This window comes from Phaenicophaeus curvirostris, chromosome 1 (genome assembly GCF_032191515.1).
Source record: "Phaenicophaeus curvirostris isolate KB17595 chromosome 1, BPBGC_Pcur_1.0, whole genome shotgun sequence".
NCBI classification, from domain to species: Eukaryota; Metazoa; Chordata; class Aves; order Cuculiformes; family Cuculidae; genus Phaenicophaeus; species Phaenicophaeus curvirostris.
In genome coordinates this window covers 58,831,292-58,849,007 of record NC_091392.1, presented here as the reverse complement: position 1 = coordinate 58,849,007, position 17,716 = coordinate 58,831,292, and the positions used below count along the sequence as shown (strand labels likewise).

General features: G+C 47.5%; 1 protein-coding gene across 3 annotated transcripts in view; it reads right to left on the bottom strand.

Annotated features, from left to right (window-relative positions):
- Positions 1-339: 339 nt before the first annotated feature.
- DENND2A (DENN domain containing 2A) overlaps positions 340-17,716 on the bottom strand; it is a 63,600-nt gene continuing 46,223 nt past the window's right edge. For 2 of the 3 annotated variants that reach the window (XM_069859024.1, XM_069859025.1), the window contains exons 12-20: positions 17,398-17,475; positions 16,775-16,915; positions 14,637-14,785; positions 6,329-6,506; positions 5,516-5,557; positions 4,081-4,198; positions 3,284-3,523; positions 1,985-2,071; positions 340-1,074 (exon numbers count right to left, since the gene is read on the bottom strand). In XM_069859024.1, coding sequence (XP_069715125.1) covers positions 1,043-1,074; positions 1,985-2,071; positions 3,284-3,523; positions 4,081-4,198; positions 5,516-5,557; positions 6,329-6,506; positions 14,637-14,785; positions 16,775-16,915; positions 17,398-17,475 — 1,065 coding nt within the window. In that variant the 3' untranslated portion in view covers positions 340-1,042. Of the gene's footprint in view, positions 1,075-1,984; positions 2,072-3,283; positions 3,524-3,972; positions 4,199-5,515; positions 5,558-6,328; positions 6,507-14,636; positions 14,786-16,774; positions 16,916-17,397; positions 17,476-17,716 lie in introns of those variants that run through there. The other variant, XR_011337581.1, reaches the window with a different exon arrangement.

Below are 17,716 nucleotides of genomic sequence, written 5' to 3'. Positions count from 1 at the left end.
TGGTAGGTCCTACCTCCTCCTCAAGCAGGAAGACAGAAGGAAGCAGTTTGCCTGCTTACTACTCCTTGTAAGGCAAGCAACAGCTGCTCTCCTCCTGGGCAGCAGCTCTGATGGGACAGGAGAGCCCGTCTGACCTCCAGGAACTGGATCTCCCAGGAAAGACTCCAGAGGGTTGCTCTGCTTTCCCTGCAAGCAGCCGGGAGAGGGAACAAGACCACCCAGGCTATGAGGCTCATGGGGAAGCTGAGGGCTCAGCTCTTGGATCTCCTCTCCAGCTCACGCTTGGTGCCAGGCAGGCTGGCAGGCAGACACAGCTCTCTCCCCTCCCCAAAACACCAAGGGTCAGCACACCTTTTACACCACTTACTTTTAATTACACTGCGTAAGGAAAGGCCTCTCCTTTTGCCAGGACCCCCCGGCACAGCCACCCGGGGAGCTGGCTGGCCCATCAAGTCCTCAGTAGGTTTAGTGGTTCCCCCTCAGCCCTCTCCCTTGCTTGGAAGCTCCTCCTGGTCAGTCCACATCATCTCTACAACCCTTAGCAGTCCTTGCTTTGCAGAGACCTATTTCCATACATCTCTGCTCCTTCCCCGCTCTGTGCCTGAGCTTTGCCTGCTCGGCCCTGTGGGAGTCCCTGCTTTGGCCTCCTGCAGCACCTGGCAGAGAGGAGGCAGGGCAAGCGGCATCGGTTAATAGTTGTTCTAACCCCAATATAAATAGAAAAATACAACAAAACAAAGAATTGACTAGCTAAGAGACCCAATCCGCTGGGATGCCTGCAACGTGCTAGTGCAGAGTTCAGAGAGTGCTTGGTCCAGTGCATGGTACTGTAGATATCCAGAAACCTGCCCCAGCAGCCACGCAGCCATCAAATCTTCCTGCAGCATCACACGTCTGTGCGAGTGCGCCTGGCCGTGGTCAGCTCGTCCAAGGCTGCTGGCTCCTGGGAGCAGGCTGAACGGGAATGGTTGATAATAGTCTGATTTGTTGCTGTTAAACGGTAAAGCCATTCTCTTCTGTGGAATGAGGATGTGCTTCACTCTTACTTTTTGTGGAGGAATTTCATTTTGCTACCTGGAGAGATGGAAAAAGGAAAATCGGTTTCCCACAGTGACAGGGAAAACAAGCATCGCTCCTCACCACCACCAGCTGAGCAAGCTTACGTGGAGAATCGCCCTTGCTGCCAGCCCCGGGTCCTTATTCACAGCCAGCTGCCCCGCAAAGCTCAAGGAGGTGCCTGCAGAGCAGGCCATAGCTCTGCCCCAGCCCTGGAAGCTGTGCTAACCTGAAGACCCCCAGGCACATCCTCCAGACCCCATTTGCCCAGTGGTCCTGGAAGGTGAACGTATTCCTGCTCCCACCTAGCCAGAGCGTGCGAGGGCAGGAGGCAGGACACACCAGCCCCAGAAACCACTGCTCCTAAAGAGCCAAGAAAAGACAAGAGGGCCAGGGATGGGATCTGATCATAAGATCTCTTAGCCATGACATCCGATGACTTATCAATGACTTCAGACCTCAGTCTGAAGCTCTCGTCTAGCCCTGCTTATAGAAGAAAATGGATTCAACCTTAGGATACACCTGGGCAACTCCCACCGCTGATCCCTAAGGGCAAACCTGAAGGCCATGGAGGCTGCATCACTCTCCCCATCAGGAAACGCCTCCACCACCCTCGAGTCACTTGTTGCTCCAATGCCTCCTCAGACCCACTTGCATCCTTTGGAAGACACAGATATAGCTCACGGCCCAAACTTTAGTTTCCCACCAGCTTTCAGGCAAGTGGCAGACCAGGGTGCAGAGCCCACAGTGTGCCAGAGCAGGGATGCACGGGCACTGATCACTCAAGGCTCAGAGCACTGCTCTGCAGGAAGCTACACGGATCCACTAGCAGAGTCCAGTCATCCTTCAGCAGCTTCTCTGCTGCCATACCTGAAGGCAACAAGAAACCCAAGCCTCTGAGAAGCCAAGGGTTTTGCTGGTTCCTTACCCAGGCCTTTCAGGAATCTATTGACTCCACTCTGCTCCCCACTGGGAAGTGTTTCCAGGTACTCCTGAGCCCGTACCTCAAACAGACCTGCAGAAAGAAAGAAAGAAAGAAAGAAGTCAACAACTTCTATTTTGCTTCCCTATAAACAAAAGTAAGGACGCCCACCCAAAAGCACTATCCCAGCTTACCAATAAACTACTGCACAAGGGAGAGAACAACTCACCCTAGCCCCTCCACCAGCTGAGCCTAGATCAGGGACAGGAGCTCTGGTCCTCCTCCTCCCTCTCCACTGCAGAGCTGGCTGAGCTTTTGTACCTCAGGCAGGGATAGACGAAACCTCTGTTCATCCCGCTACAAACATGGCTAAGTCCAGAAAGTGAGATCATCTGGGGAATTGTCATGCAGGATCTACCACGCTGCAAAACCGCTTTTACTCAGCCACCTATTCAAGTGTCTTCTGCTCAATAGTGTTTGGGAGGAAACTGCTAAGCCAGCACCAAGCAGAAGCAGCGATGAGAAACTTCAGCTGCCAGTAGAGCCCTTGGGACTGTAGGATAATGGGAGTGAAACAACAGAAGCACTTCTGGGAAGGGAAGTGAGCATCCATGTTTTCTACTAGTCAAAACAGCCATAAGCAGCCATATCATTCCAGCAATGTACTGCGACAGTTCTGATAGGAATTCAGCATGGAACGAAGAGGCACACACATGGAGGATACTGCTTATGTCCCTTACTGCAGTGGTGAAACATGCCTGTAACCCCAACCTCAACAAGAAACTACCAGATCACACACAAAAAAGCCCCTGTTCTCCAGCAGCTGGTTCCCATGCCTGTGAGGCGATGCGCCCCTTTGGAAAGATCATAGAATCGTTTGGTTGGAAAAGGCCTTTGAGATCATCGAGTCCAATCGTACCTGTCCACTATTAAATCATATTCCTGAGCACCTCGTCTACCTGTCTTTTAAATACTTCCAGGGATGGTGACTCAACCACCTCCTCGGGCAGCCTGTTCCAGTGCCTGATAACCCTCTCAGTGAAAAAAGTTTTCGTGATACCTAATCTGAACCTCCCCAAGGAAACAGAGATGAAAAAATCCTGAAGGCCGCACTGGGGTGTCAGAACAAACCATCGGCCTGTGCTAGTGCTTTCCTACCACTTCTCTCCCAGCATCTCTGCACAGACAATGCAGCCTCCAGCCACGGTGCTGGGAATTGAGCTGGCAGCTGGTGAGCATCTCCTGGCTCTCATGGGAGCAACAGTGGAGTTTCCACGGCTGCAGAACCCAGGCAGAGCCCCTCACCTCTGACCCCCTGCTTCCGCAGCTCCCGCTCCTGAATGAAGCCCCCAAACATCTGTGTCTCCATGAAGACCTCCAGGAAGCGTCGGAGGCTCTTGGAGGAGACAGACTTGCGGAAAGCCTCACGCTGCAGGGTCCGCTCCTCTCGCTCGGTGGGGGTCAGGAAGAGGGAGTAGTGGCCCACAATCTCCACAAAGAATCGGACAAAGGCCTCGGACACCACCTCGTTCAGAGGGTTGGTCTCTAAGGAGAAAAAACAAAGAGGCAGTGGTAAGAACAGTGCTCTAAAGATGTGCTAGGAAAAGCCCTGGGTACAAACTCCCTGGCTTCTCACAGATCCAGCCTGAGCAGAAAAAGCTGCTCAAGAGAGCATCCCAGGAAGTGCTTGCTACAGTAGAGGACTGGGATGTTACTACTTTGAAAGCCACCAAGCTTTGCCTTGGCTCCCCTGCAACTAGGAGATGTCTATGCTGCCTCCCAAAGAATGTCTCAGCCTGTATCATTCACATGATGGTGTCAGCAGCAAAGCTGTCTGTGGGACCCCACCTGAGAGGAGTACAGGTGTTCCCTGGCACAATAAGGGAAGGACAGACAGAGTTGGGACGGGGTAAATACAGTTTCTCCTCAGACAAAGAGATTTGTCCCAGTGCAGTGGAGAATTTAATGAAGATTCAACCAAAATCCTGACCTACCTCCAATTTCTGTGGCGTTAAATTCAAGCCTAGTTCTCCCCTAAGAAGCGAAAGAGAAAAAGAGGCAGGAAGAGACGTGGTTTTAAGCTGAAAGGCACCGTGCTTTACCCTGCTTGCCATTGACAGGGCCCTCCTCCTTGTCACTCGCCAGCTCGTTCCTCTGCTCCAAAATGTGCTCTAGGGCAGCCTGCAGCTTGCGGGGCAGGATGGAGTCCTCATCTTCCATCTGCAAAACAGAACCACCTACTCAAGACCTGGGGCCAGGTCCTTGCCAGCTCCTATCGCATCTCCAGCACGGCAGGGGGAGCACTAAAAATGAACGGTGAGGAAAGGAACAGGGAGAAGTCATAATACGTTTGGTACATTCCCAGCACCGGACTATCAGGAAGCACAAAAGGAAAGAGAAAGCGAGCATCTTGTCCCAAATATTCTCCTCTTCTGGAAGGATATCAGGCGTCTGATCTGAGAGGCTACTAGACAGGGCTCACTGTGGTCCCACCGTCTCCCTGCAAGAACACGCACCACCACAAAAAGGACGTATCTGAACAATGCTGGCATGCAGCCAGGTGAACACAACCCCTTGCTCAGCTCTGCTCAGGCACTGATCACGTTACGGAGGTGTAATGAGTTCATGCAGACCAAGTAACTGCTGTTGACTGTGTGTGAGCCCCTACCAGCCCTGACTGAGACAGGGTGATTTAGTTTAAACCTCCGAAGAGGAGCACAAGGTAAAGCGTTTCCCTGCAGCTACGGCTGCTGCAAGCAAGAACTGCACCAAAGGAGTGCCCCTCACTCACACGCTACTCCCTGCAGCTGGAAGTGCACTCATCCCATCCTACCCATGGGATCTGATGCACGGCAGAGATCGATGCAGCCAGCCCTGCTCAGCAATCTGCCAAAATGCTCAGGGGCTCACTAGCTTCCCAGGCCAGGAGGACATTTGCTGATCTGTCCTCTTCCCTTCAATATTCTCCTCCTCTTCACGACAAAGGGAAGCAACAATCAGCTAGGGATCTCATCTGCAGAGCAACATACAGGCTCTGCATACTGGCTTTCTGCTTGTGACCCACTCAGAGCAAGGACTGGAGTCAGGAACCACAAGCTGCTTGGGCAGGAAGCATTCGAAGAAAATATCATGGGTCCCTTCTCCACGCAGGGCTGGGTATGCAACAGGAAACGGATTGACAGACACGGGTTGGGAGAGCCCATGCTGCGCCCCAGCAGATAGTGCTGAGCTGAGGCTTTCCAGAACTGCCCTCAGCCTAAGGAACCCCAGTGCTCAAGTGCTACCTTTTCCCTCAAAAAACCCCAAACAACAGAGAGACAATGTACAAAGATTCAGTCCTTACCAGTTGCGGTTTGGGAGTCTGATATTAGGTACATGCACAGTAACCTCTGTAACGCTGCCGACCACAAATCCTGCCTCAGTTTGCTCTGGGAGTAAGTGATCCAGCCAGACAGGCAGGTCAGCAAACACAGATGGAGATGAAGTGTGGTGGAAGAACAGGATAGAAGGTGAAATACACAAACTAGTTTTGCTCACCTGTCTCAGAAATCGGTTATTTACAAGGTCGACGACAAGGACCTAAAAACAGAAGAGCAAGAATAAAAAGGAGAAGTCATTATTTCCAGCATCGGAGTTTCTTTTAATCTGTAACTGCTTGGAGGAAACGCTTCAGCCCTGCCCCTGCTCCTCCTACCCACCACCACAGCTGGAGCAGGCACCCAAGCATGAGCCAAGAGCGGAGCCCGTATTGCGGTTTTCTTACAACATTGCTGCAAACCACAGAACAGCTTGGACAGCAGGAGGCTGCGCTCCAAGCCCAGCCCGCTGCTCCTCACCACTACAGCAGGGTCACAGCTCTATCTTTTCGCCATGTGCATTGCACCGTTGTCCCCTGGCTGGGCAGGGAAAGAAATGCCTCCTTGACTGAACTCAGCCTTGCTGCGTTCACCCTTTTGCGCCAGAAATCTAGTTCTTAATTATGTATTCCTTTCATTAGGCACCCGTGTTAATTACAGGGGCAGCTATCCCGCCCAATTTGTAGCAATTGCACGCCAAGCCCAGCAGACTTTGTGCTTAGCCCCAGATAACACTATGCAGAAATCAACAGAAACTTTAATAAAATCATCTCCTACCCACACTGTTGACAAGGCAGAGCACAGACCTCTACCTCCCCAGGGGATGTCCACCTCCACCCTCACCCCTTGCCTGCAGGAGCCAGGAGGACAGCTTAGCACCTCCACATCATCAGCTGCCAAAGTAAACTCTCAAGAGCAACTTTTCTGGGACAGATGATGACTTAGGCCACTGAAGCAACTGAGAGCATGACTGCAGTGTATGTGCGTGGCTCACCTCCTCCACAGGGAGCTCCTTCAGGCGGGGCAGGGAGCTGGAGAGCAGGCCGATGAGGAAGGGGGTAGGCGAGCACACGATGTCAATCATGGAAGGTGGCAGCACGGGGATGTAGGTGTGCTGCCAGGTGAAAGGGTACAGGAGAGCCACCGTGGCATGGCAACACTTGGAGAGAGTGCTGGAAGATGAAACACACCAAGGGCAAGGCCTGGTCAGTCAGATGATGAGCGGTGCTTCCCAGAAATCAGGGCTGTTTCAATTGTTCCCTGATTGATTCTTGCAATTACTAGTTGCTTTCCCTGTTTTTTGACCCCATTTTTCAGCTCCAGGAGCAATGACTTGAGGAAGGAGCCCGGCTTATGAAAGATGATCCTGGCCCACATGCAAGTGACAAGGGATGGGTCCCACTGAATCCAGCATCTGCTCCTCCAGTGCCCTGATGGGACACAGTGGACAGACACAGGATCTTTCATGCCTCTGCTCATGAGAGAGATGATTTTATTCTCCCACAGTGTGCCTCTGTGGCTGTTCCCATGGGAAAGCCACAGACCTGAACACAGAGGGACGATATCGTCCAGCACAGACAGCACTTCTGTGCTGTGAGGCACAGACGGCATCTCCACCACCACAGCAGCAATCTGTCAGGCTGCACTGTGCCCACTTACATGCTGAACACACTATCAGCCTTGGCAGTGCAGCTGGATGGCCTGCTTGGACTCCCTGGCAAAACCTGGGGGACAACCTGCAGCCACTAAGTCCCCAGGTGTTCCTGCAGATTTTTCCAGCCCCTTGGCTTGCTACCTGTGCAGCATATGTGCTTTACTTTTGAGCAACCCATAGCAGGAGTAATTGCACGCCAACCGCATGCTTTTATACCAGTCCAAATCTTACTGATAGCTCCTAGCAGCCAATGCCAGAGGCACGGGGGAAGGAAGAAGGCAGCAGTCTCCAGCTGAGCCTATCCAGGCACTGTGGAGCCCGTCAAAGCTACTCAGAACCACAGGGTAGAGAAAGCCCCAGATGGGAGCACATGGCCAGCCTCTGCAGGACTCTGCCCGTAGCTCATGGCACCACAGCTTTCCTTCCCTCCCCTTCAAATGCCACTGGCGGCTCGGCACTGAAGTGCCTTTGCTGACAACTTCTAAGAGGGTCTGTCCAGAAATGCCACCAGCTCTCTGGCAGGAGCAGTCAGCCACGGCAGAGCTTGCCACAGGGCACCAGTTACTCATCCATCCTGGGTCTGGAAGCATTTGCATGCACCAAGGGAAGGGGAAGGCCGGCCACTACAAACTCTGTATATAACATCATTTTGTTTTACTAGCACCCAGGTCTTCAAAAGCTGGAGGAGGGGAAGGAGGCTGGTGCAGCCGGGAGGATTCGCATCGCTGAGGAAGAGCATGCAGCTGGCTCCTGTTAAACTCCAAAGGGGAATTTACACTCAGCAACTTGGATCAGGCAGTTTATTACTAACTTGAGAGGGAAAGGGTCTAATGGGTGTGGACTTGAGCTCACTCTGAGAAGTGAAGCCTGCTTTCCCTCCCCCTGGCTCCAGCTAAATCTGGGGGGTTTGAATCTCCGTGCTGTAACACACACACTGAGCTGAGTGACGTGGCTGGGCTACAGCTGGCTGGCTTTCACCAGGTCAGTTCACTTTAGCAGAACATGATGATGGTTGCAGAGATGACAGTGTGACCATATGAAGAAATCGGGGAGTAAACATTGTCAAAGACATGACGGTTTTTGAAGATAAGTAATTCCCAGGGGCAAGGCTGGAATCTGCTTAATATGAGAGTTTTACCTAGGATTGTAAAAGGTAGGGAACAGGCGCTTAAGCCTGGGACGTGTGCACTGAAGAAGTCTCTTCACAAAATGGGGACACTTTCCTCTCCCTGCACTCCCAGAGGCTTTTTTAAAGGGATACTCTACAAAAACAGAGGAGGACCCTTCAAAGGCTGTGTCACAGACTGTTAGCTTTAAGCCTTTAGGTGCGAAAAACTCCTCAGTTCCACATCTTTGTTTAGGAAGATCTTAGAGCACTCCCTCCCTTCCCGTAATAATCCCTGCTAGCTGCCCCTTGGCTGCTGTCCTCAAGCTACGCCTGCCCTCATCAGCAAGTCCACGTCTTGCTGTCTCTACTATGCATGCAAGACAGGTAATGAATCAGAGAGAAACAAAATGAAAATAATGAGAAAATACAGAGCTAAAAAGAAATAGGAACATTTACCAAAGAAAAACCAAACCAAAAAAACCCCAACAAAACAAAATCCCACCTAGAAAAAATGTGGGAACAATATCAGAGTAGATAATTCCTCTTGTATCTTTCATACAAGCTGTTCTTGAAAGGAACTGCAACAAAAAGCGAATGTGCCTTCTTAGAAGTGCACTCCAAGTTAATGAGATCCTTTAAAGACTGTCTCCTTCAAGGTGGTTTTACTTGTACACCCATACATTTCAGGCCAGGTTAGCAGATGCAAAAAGCAGGGGCTTCTCCTCTCCTCCATTACTGCAGAGCATATATTCTACTCCTCCATTTCTGACTGCAACAGGAATAACCATCATCATCATTGTGGTGAAACCTGAAAGACCTCCTGCCTTCACCACCTGTGTGCAGCACTGTGGCACTCCTCTTAGACTTCCTCTTCTTTGAAGACAGGTTGAAGGTGGAAGTGTTAGTAGTTTCACTTTTGTCACAAATCCCTGATCTGAAGGCACATCCAAATTCCTTGCCTCAAGGTGGGAACTGCCTTTATAGACAGCACTTGAAAACCAAGGGAAAGTATCCCTGTGATTCCAGATAGCTCTACAGAGGAACAACAAGCAGCTGAAGCGCATGGTTATTTACAGCATGGTGAGATATTACAGCACGCTACCTCCTACTGTATTGATTGTGGCTTCTTCTTCCCTCAACCCTGCTCTCAAGTCCCAGCGAGTACACATGGTATGTGAGAAATTAAGCGGGAGGAAAATAGCCAAGGTCCAGTTAGTGGAAGTCACAGACAGAGCTGTATAAGTCTGAAATTGTATGCACCACGCAGTGGGAAGTGAAAAAAAAAATAGTTTCCCCTTCCACCCTTCTATCTGTGAATGCTTCACTGCTTCTGGGATGAATCCTAGTGATCTGTGCTCTGCAACGTTTCTCACCGTGGAAGACATTTTCAGGGAACAATACTGAGAGGGTTGAGGTTTGTGAGCATGCTTTGAAGGCAGAGTGGTTCAGAGATGGAGGTAACATTGAGGTGTCTCTCCCACATGTGACTCAGTCAGGCTTGCTCTGCAGACAGCCTCAGGGAGGTGCAGCTTGCCAAGAACCCAGCAGAACTCAGTCCCCTGGAATGACTCAAGCTTAAGCTCCCTCCTCCTTTTGCATACAGCATTGCAACAAGCACTACGGGACTGTTGATTCATACCACGACTAATGAGCCTTGCAAAAGGATCCCGTATGATAAATTCCTTTTATGCCATCTGTGCGACAGCGTTCTCTTCAGACAGCAGTGGGAGAGACTGCCCAAACTACACCACAGATGTAAAACAGCACGTACTCCTCTGAGTAGAAGGTGAATAAGCTCTGGGCAGTGCTCAAGCTGGATGCCACTTTCTGCGAGATGTGCAGAAACACAACCTGAACAGTATAATGCACTTGCAAAGCACTATTTATTTATTTCAGCATCCATCAGCTCTTTGAGGGCTCTTATACCAAAAAGGCACTCAATGTCCCTACTGAAAGCCTGATATCCCAGTATGTGTGTGCCATAGCCACGATGATGACTGCTGCCATTGGAGTGATACTGACACAAGGTGCTGTGTTTTGTTCTCAGACGTCACCAGGAATTAAAAGATCTACCCAATGTGGTTGCGCTGTGTTCTAGGCAGCATCAGGTACTACTCTCCGGCCACAGAAGTTCCTGCCAGTTGTTCAAATGGGACACAGAACCGCGTTTTTAAGGCTTTTGGTTTCAGCAGCTAACTGTCAAAACACCACATATCTTTAAAGCACACTTTCAAGATCCAAAGCACGTTTCCATAGGTTCATTCAGTCTCCTGCAGTGATCATGACTGAGCTGCACATCAGCTGTCACATGCACAGGAGCTTGCAAAATAGACTGAATGAGACATCACTAGTACAGAGGTCTAAAAATTACCAAGGTACACAAAGAACCATGTCAGATGTCTCCTTACAGGGCTGATTTGGATACAGATCGACACACAGATCCCTCTGGCTGAGCGCTCCCTTGGTCAGAATAATGACATTGCAGCAATTTTTGACACTTGTTTGCTCAAACAAAAGGTCTCGCCATCGCAAGGCAACCTATGCGAAAACCTACAAACACAACACCCTTTGAAGCTGCTGCTTCTTGGTAGTCACCTTGAACAGCAGTGGCCAATACAACATCTGAACACAGTGACTGCAGTTACATAAAAACTCTTCTTCCGCTCCTGGAAAAACGTGCTCCAATACTAGATTGACTTGCTCTAAAGAGACACCCTGACAACTTGTGACAGCTTCTAAGGAAGGATACTGGGTGCTCAGTTTGGTTGCTTTCCTCCTCAAATGTAGACTGACTACAGGGTTTCCAGCTTGCCGCTACAAATGCAAGCACCTATGCTATAATAAAAAGCCTCCCAAGCTGAATCTCTCTTAGGGTTTAAAGTTACTTCATGATTTCTGAAAAATGCTATTGAATTAATCAGACTTCTGGAGTTTTATGCCAGAAAGCCCATTGTTCCCTGAACTAACCAAACTGCTGGAAATTTGCTGGCATTTGGCAATTTAAGATGGTTCGATTCTGTGTTCTTTTCTTTTTTATAAGCTCTGCTACACTAGGATTCATTTTACAAACACCTTTGGATTTCTGACACTGTCACATCTGGCTTTACTTATGACAGATCACAGATCTGGTTTACAACATTTAACAGGCACAGGAGCTTCCAAACTTTGCTCCGTGACTTTGCGCAGCGTTGCTGCAAATCCCACCAGGACGATGCCAAGTTCCATCAGCTGTGGGGACTGTCACTGCCTCCCACTGACATGGTAGGTTAGTAGTGTTAAGATGCTCTGAAAAAACAACACCGCTATCCAACATTCAAACTTCATCCTTGGGTTTCTTCTTCTCTCTAACCACAATATAAAAAGAAGAAATCTGGGAGGCTGGAGTTCACAGTCCCAGATTTGGTTCTGTAGCAGATGGAAAAGGCTTCTTTTTGATGATTAATTACCTTTTACGAGGGATGGCCACATTTAAAGTGTCTACTTTAATTCTTTCAGATCTGCCTTTGATAACAATGACCACTTTGTGTTGTTGACACAGCTGTGGTTTCTGGCAGAGACAGAGGCAATTGCTCAAGTTGGTCAGATCCACAACAGGCTTTTGAAGCTATCTGGAAAAAGGATGCCTTGATTTTAAGCCTATGTAAGTTTTCCTGATTCAAAAAGCCCTCTGAATTGAAATCAGGTTATTTTATTTGGAAACGTTGGTCTTCAGTGCCTCAAACTGTGTGCTGGGCAGCATCACATGGAAACAAAAGCAGCTCTCGTGCTGCAGTGCCTAACCCATGACACGGCCTCCACTGTCCCAGGACCAAAAAGTTTACAGTGCAGAAGTGAACAAAAGCTAGGGAAGACTACACATACCAACATAGTTTTAACAAAGTCATTTTCCTGGGTTGCAAGGCAATGTATACTCCAGTTTCCATAGCAATAGAGGGGAAAGAAAAAAAAACCCTACCCAAAAACTAATAAACCAAATTCTTTCCTTTTCTGTTGCCAAGCTTTGGATTGACAAGTCTTTAAAAAACACTCAATGTTCATTCTAAAGATGGAAAAGACAAAGTATTTCACTTGCTGTACACTTGTTGGATGCATTTTTTGGCTCAGCTTGAAAACATTTCACAGTTCACACAGTATTTGGCAAGAGACCTTTGAGCTTTCTTTTCCCACAGACTGATTTTATAGCAATTAAAAGATGTAAATAAATTACATACATAATTTTCTCTGTCACTCACACCCAGGCACACCTTTACACACACAGACAGACAGCGATTGATAGTGCCCACATGAAGAACTGCAAAGACGAATGATAAATGTAATTTGTATGCATCTTTCACCATGTCACCTGCACACTCCTCATTAATCCATCTCAGCTGGATTATTTCTCGCATTCCTAACCTCTGAGCAGTTTCCAACAGCTGCTTTTATCATATTTTTTTTCCTTCTTCTCTTAAGCTACTGCCAAAAAGCATGTCTTTTCTTTTCTCTGAAACTGGCATTTTCAACTCTAAAATAAATACTACTTCATATTCATTGAGTTCAATGATTTCCTGTCCTAGGAAAAGTAACACTGGGACAGAAGATCCTGTACCTACAATACCATCAGCTTTCAAAACATGGAATTTCAACCAACAAGTAGAAGAAACTTTTTACCTTATGAAAGGCTCACCAACGCAGCGCGCTTAAGTCACTGGGCTGGATTAAAATACAACGATTTATTTAATTCCAAGGGTTATTTGTTTTCTGTTTTTCAAGCTTTTACAGTCCCTTGGGGTCATCTTTGAGTTTTTTCTCCACAAAAATGAGCCAGAGAAACTTCCTATTTTGTTACAGGAAAACAAAAAAGTCTCTTGAAATTGCTTAGAGCAAGGTCTTCTCAGAAACAGCAAATGTTAGAAGTCTTCTAACAAGTTGCAAAATCTATGGTAAATATTTGAATCTGAGACCTGTGGCCTAACAGATCCTGGATCTTTAAAGCATGACAATCCTTCTTTTTCACAGAAGAAATGGTTCATGGTATATTTACAGGTTCTAGAAACTATGATTCTATAACTGTTTCCCATACTCTTTTATAGGCCTGGGTGGCTGGACTCATTCCTGAGGACCCTGAATATACTGACAAAAGATACAGGGGAAAAAGACAGCAAAACCTATCAAAGTTCTTTGAATTAGAGATACTCTATAACACTCACCATGCTCAGAATATATAGTAGTACGCTGTTCTATAAAGATGTGATAGAAAAAGACCTGATAAATAAAGGTTCATTCTTAAGTGATGCCTTAAAAAAAAGTTCCCTACGATTTACTCTTACCACCCAGCCCTCATGAAGAGATTGCAACGTCATCTGCATCCTTAGCAGATTTTCTCAGAATGAAAAACCTTTGAAAACAAAGCCTGTCACCATAAATTATTACATAAATCACAGGTGCTACGTTGAAATACAGTGTTTGGATGAATGCTCTCATCTTCCATGCAAGTCTGAATGCTCTGCATGAAACATGCAGCATAAGTACCCTGAATACTAAATATCTACACCTATAATGTGATTATGAAGAGACAAATCTTCCCCTATCTGACTGCCAGCACTGCCTGGATGCTAGAGCTTCCCTCTCTCCAGCCTTCCTATTCCTGTGATGAGACTGCCTGAGCTCTGCACAGAGCCCTGGATCCCTGCAGGATGACTTTTCCCTTTGCTTTCCTGGAGAAGGGGCCTCCCTGTTCTTTGCCCCAGCGCTCAGTCCCAGAGCTGCAGCCTGCTGCCTGGAAGTTGTGAAAACAGACAGCTTAGGGGCATTGTATGCTCCTGAAACCTGAGCATGCTCCTAAGTGTCATTACTCATCCAGGCAGCTTTTCTTTCCCCAGCCTTGGCAAACTCTCCTGCCTGAATCCTCAAGTGCTTCAAGGGCTGGAGAGCTGCCAGCCACCAGCTGCATAAGATCTTAAAGAAACCTGGGCCCACTTTCATAAGCTAGGAGAACAAGCAAAAAAAAAAAAAAATTTAAAAAAAGCAAATGGAGCAGATTAAAAATGGAAAGGGAAAGTCCTCTGTCTCGCTCCCCCCTCACTGCATCCTTTAATTTCATACCCCACAAGAAAAACAGTCTTTAGGAGCGATTATTAAAAATACAAAATGAGGATTTAAGAAGATTTTTTTGCCACCAGGGAACAATCCAGAAGGGACCATGACTCTGCCCCAGGCCTGATTGCTGGCAAGTCCAGCACAGCTCAGTGGTGAACACTGCAGCATCATGAAGCAAAAGGATGGGATTTTGCTTCTTTAGCACCAGGGATCTGCTCTGAAACCATCTGGAGGAAAGGGAATTTGGTTCTCCTTGGAAACGAAAAGCAGCATGCTTTTTGCAAGCTGCAAAGCAAAATTAACGTGCATGGCCTGAGTTCCTTGCAGCCTTACTCACATCAAAGATACAAAGTTAGAGACGAGAAGAGAAGAAAAAAGATCAAGACAAAAAGATCAGTCACTGTGGTCTCCTAAGCCTCCCTTCCTTGGCAGAATTGTGTTTAAGGAAATGCAAGAGGGTACCTGAGCTTGTCTGCAATAAAGATCACCCTCCTTTCCAGAAGCAGGGAGGCAAAGACTCTGCTCAGGTGTCGCACGCTGAGGGATGCGAACAAGGACTCAAAATCAACATGTTCGAGCCTGGAGTCAAGAGGCCGCCGCAGTTCAATGACCTGTTGGAGAGAAAAAGACCACAGGTCAGCTCTTGCTGTCCACTCGTGCCCTGACAAGCAAGGACACAATAAGTGTTTCACAGCTAACAAGCCTTACTTACTGTGCTGGTGAACACCACACAGCATTAAGCCCTCAAATTGTCTTTCCACAGACCTCCCAATAATCCTTCTTCCAGATGAAGGTGATCCAGAGTCCACTCCTATGGGCACAGCATGAGACCAACCACAAGTTCTCCCCATTGGACTGAGGACAGGGAGCTCTTCATAAGGCGGAAAACTAGTTTGTGTCCAGCTAGGAGTGGTTTCCAGCCTTTCTGGGATTCAAGCCACAGAATGGCATGGAGCCTTTCAAATCTGCACTCTTATTTTTACAGTTACAATTTATTTATTTATTTTTACTGCAGGAATCTGAATGCCAAACTTACTGACTATAAATTTTTATACCAGTTACAGAAAAGAGCCTTAGCACCCCATTCTCCTCATCTTAGACAGAAACTTACCTAAATTATTCTCAAAAGTCTCCAACATCACATAGTTTATAAATCCCACAGGAAAATTTGTCTAGTTCTGAAGTACCCTGAGCAACACCAAGCCTGTAGCTGTAACATGTCAGTGGCAAATTTACTTTAACTACTTGTTGCCTTACCCTCAGTATCCAGTTGGAACAACTGGTCACCTGTCTCTCTGTAGGAACCTTCTCATACACTGGAAGGTTATTATCATGTGTCCTTCTTTGTTTTCTATATCAAGCAGTTTTCCCAATCTTTGCACTTTCTCCTAGTGTTTGCATTTTTTTGGAAAACAGTACTCTGAAGAGATTTTCACCAATATTGGAAAGCAGAAAAATTGTTTTCATTTATTATTCACCTCGTCATTTTCTTTCACAATGCCAGGGTTTGTCTAAATAATACCATACTGTTACTTCCGCTCACTTTATGGCCCACTATACCACCAGATCCTTTTCTGAAGTACTGTTTTTCACTCTGTTACTTTCATGTTACATTAGACTACTCAGTTGTTCTTTCCAGCATTTCATTCTTGTCCATGTTGAATTTCAGACCAAACCTCCAATTTAACAAGGTCATTTTGAATTTTAATCTGTTACTCTCCAAAGTGCCTTCAACCCATCCCAATGCTGTCATCTACCCACTGCATAAATGTGAAGTTTATGCCATCAACTAGACAATTAATGAACGTTAAAGCTCCTACAAACAAAACAGCCAAAACATTCTCAGAGCCTGTGAGTGCAGATTTTTAACCAGCTTCGCATGTGCTCCACAGTAATTTCACTTAGTGTGGTATGGTTTTGGTTTGGTTGAGGAGAACGTCATGGTGCAGCACAATGGTGAAAGCCCTCAGAGACAACTCCATCAACTTGCTTACCTTCCCCTCTCTCACATTCAAAGCTTACCATGCCCAACAGAATGTACGGCCAGGACTACATTCAGTTTGGCTCCCTCCACCCTTCCGCAGCCCTTCAATACCACCCATTAAGGATTTGCACTCTTAAAACCCTCCCGCTGTCCTCATACCACCCTGTGGGAGATGAAACACATACTCTCACTTCCATTCTGAAAGGCTGCAACACCTTCCTTGTGTGGTTTTATGATTTCAGGTATTTTTTGACCAGCACCCTGTTCCATATTAACAGTGGTTCTGCATTAAGGATGCTGGAGCATACGCTATGAATCCTGTTTTCAGAAAGTTAAAGGGGGGCAGCTTGAGCAGATCCAAGGCCAATGCCCTCTTTCATTTTTCCATTCTAGCATAGCTGTGTTCTCATTTAATTTTTCCCTTTTGATTCTGAGGTCACTTAAGTCTCCATACTAACCACTCTGGCCCCTTATTTTACTTCCGAGCTTCCCCACACAGTTGCCAGATAATCTGTCCTTGAATATCCCCAGTGCTATGTCACCGTCCCAACTTCAAATGCCAACCCTGCACCATTTGCTGGCCTAAGTCTTCCTCTCCCTAGGATGGCGTCCTCACCTCTGTTCCTGAGCCTGGCAAGAAGTTCTTGACTGTAATCGTTCGGCCCAAAGCTGGGAAAGGTGCCTCCATGACACTCCTCATGAGAGGTTGCACCAAAGCAGGGGAAATGCCCCGTCTCTTCTCAACCTCATCCAAGATCTGAAATGAAAGCATGAAGGCACAAAAACATCAGTAGGAGGGAGGCAACACTAGGAACAAAGTGCAGCAGTGCCTATGTTCTCTCCTTAACCCAGTACCAACATGAAGCCTTGAACCGTAAAGAAGAAGGTAAAACATGCAATTGAAAACCCTTAATTGCCTTCAGCAGGAGAAACTCAGCTCCCATGAGGTCATTGGAAAGCTTAAAATTTGCAAATTCCCCTCCACCCTCCAAGTCAGGACTCGGCCTTTTAATCTGTCAGTGCCTGTGTTCTGTTCATTCTGCTGAAGGAACAAGGCAACAGCTGACAATGCGGTTTTCCTTTTTGCTAGGTTCTGGAATTAGCATGCAGTTGCCCTGCCAGCACCATTTCAAGCCCTTTCTTCAGCCACCAGCTTCCCCGATCCCCATTCTGCTGGTGCTGACTTCACTTTCAGGTCCCTCTTGGCCTACAGCCCAAATTCCCTCTCTCCCTCCTCACCTTGGAGAAGAGATTGAAGCATCCAAGGCGACTGACAATGCAGTAAACTTCAGGAAGACGCTTCCCTTTCCCACTGGGCTTTCAAGAAAAACACAAATACACACACAAAAACCACCAAGAAAATGTCAGAACTATAACTACTGCAGAGACAGAGTGACCAGGTCTCTTAGTTCTGCAGCTCACTTGGCTGGCTAAGAAACTTGCAGTTATTTGTCAGCATTTGTCTGCTAATGACAATACCTTAAGTCTGGCTCAAACCCTGGTATGCTAGAAATGATGGGGAGAAATGGGCACATCCACAGTATCATCCCAGCCTTCT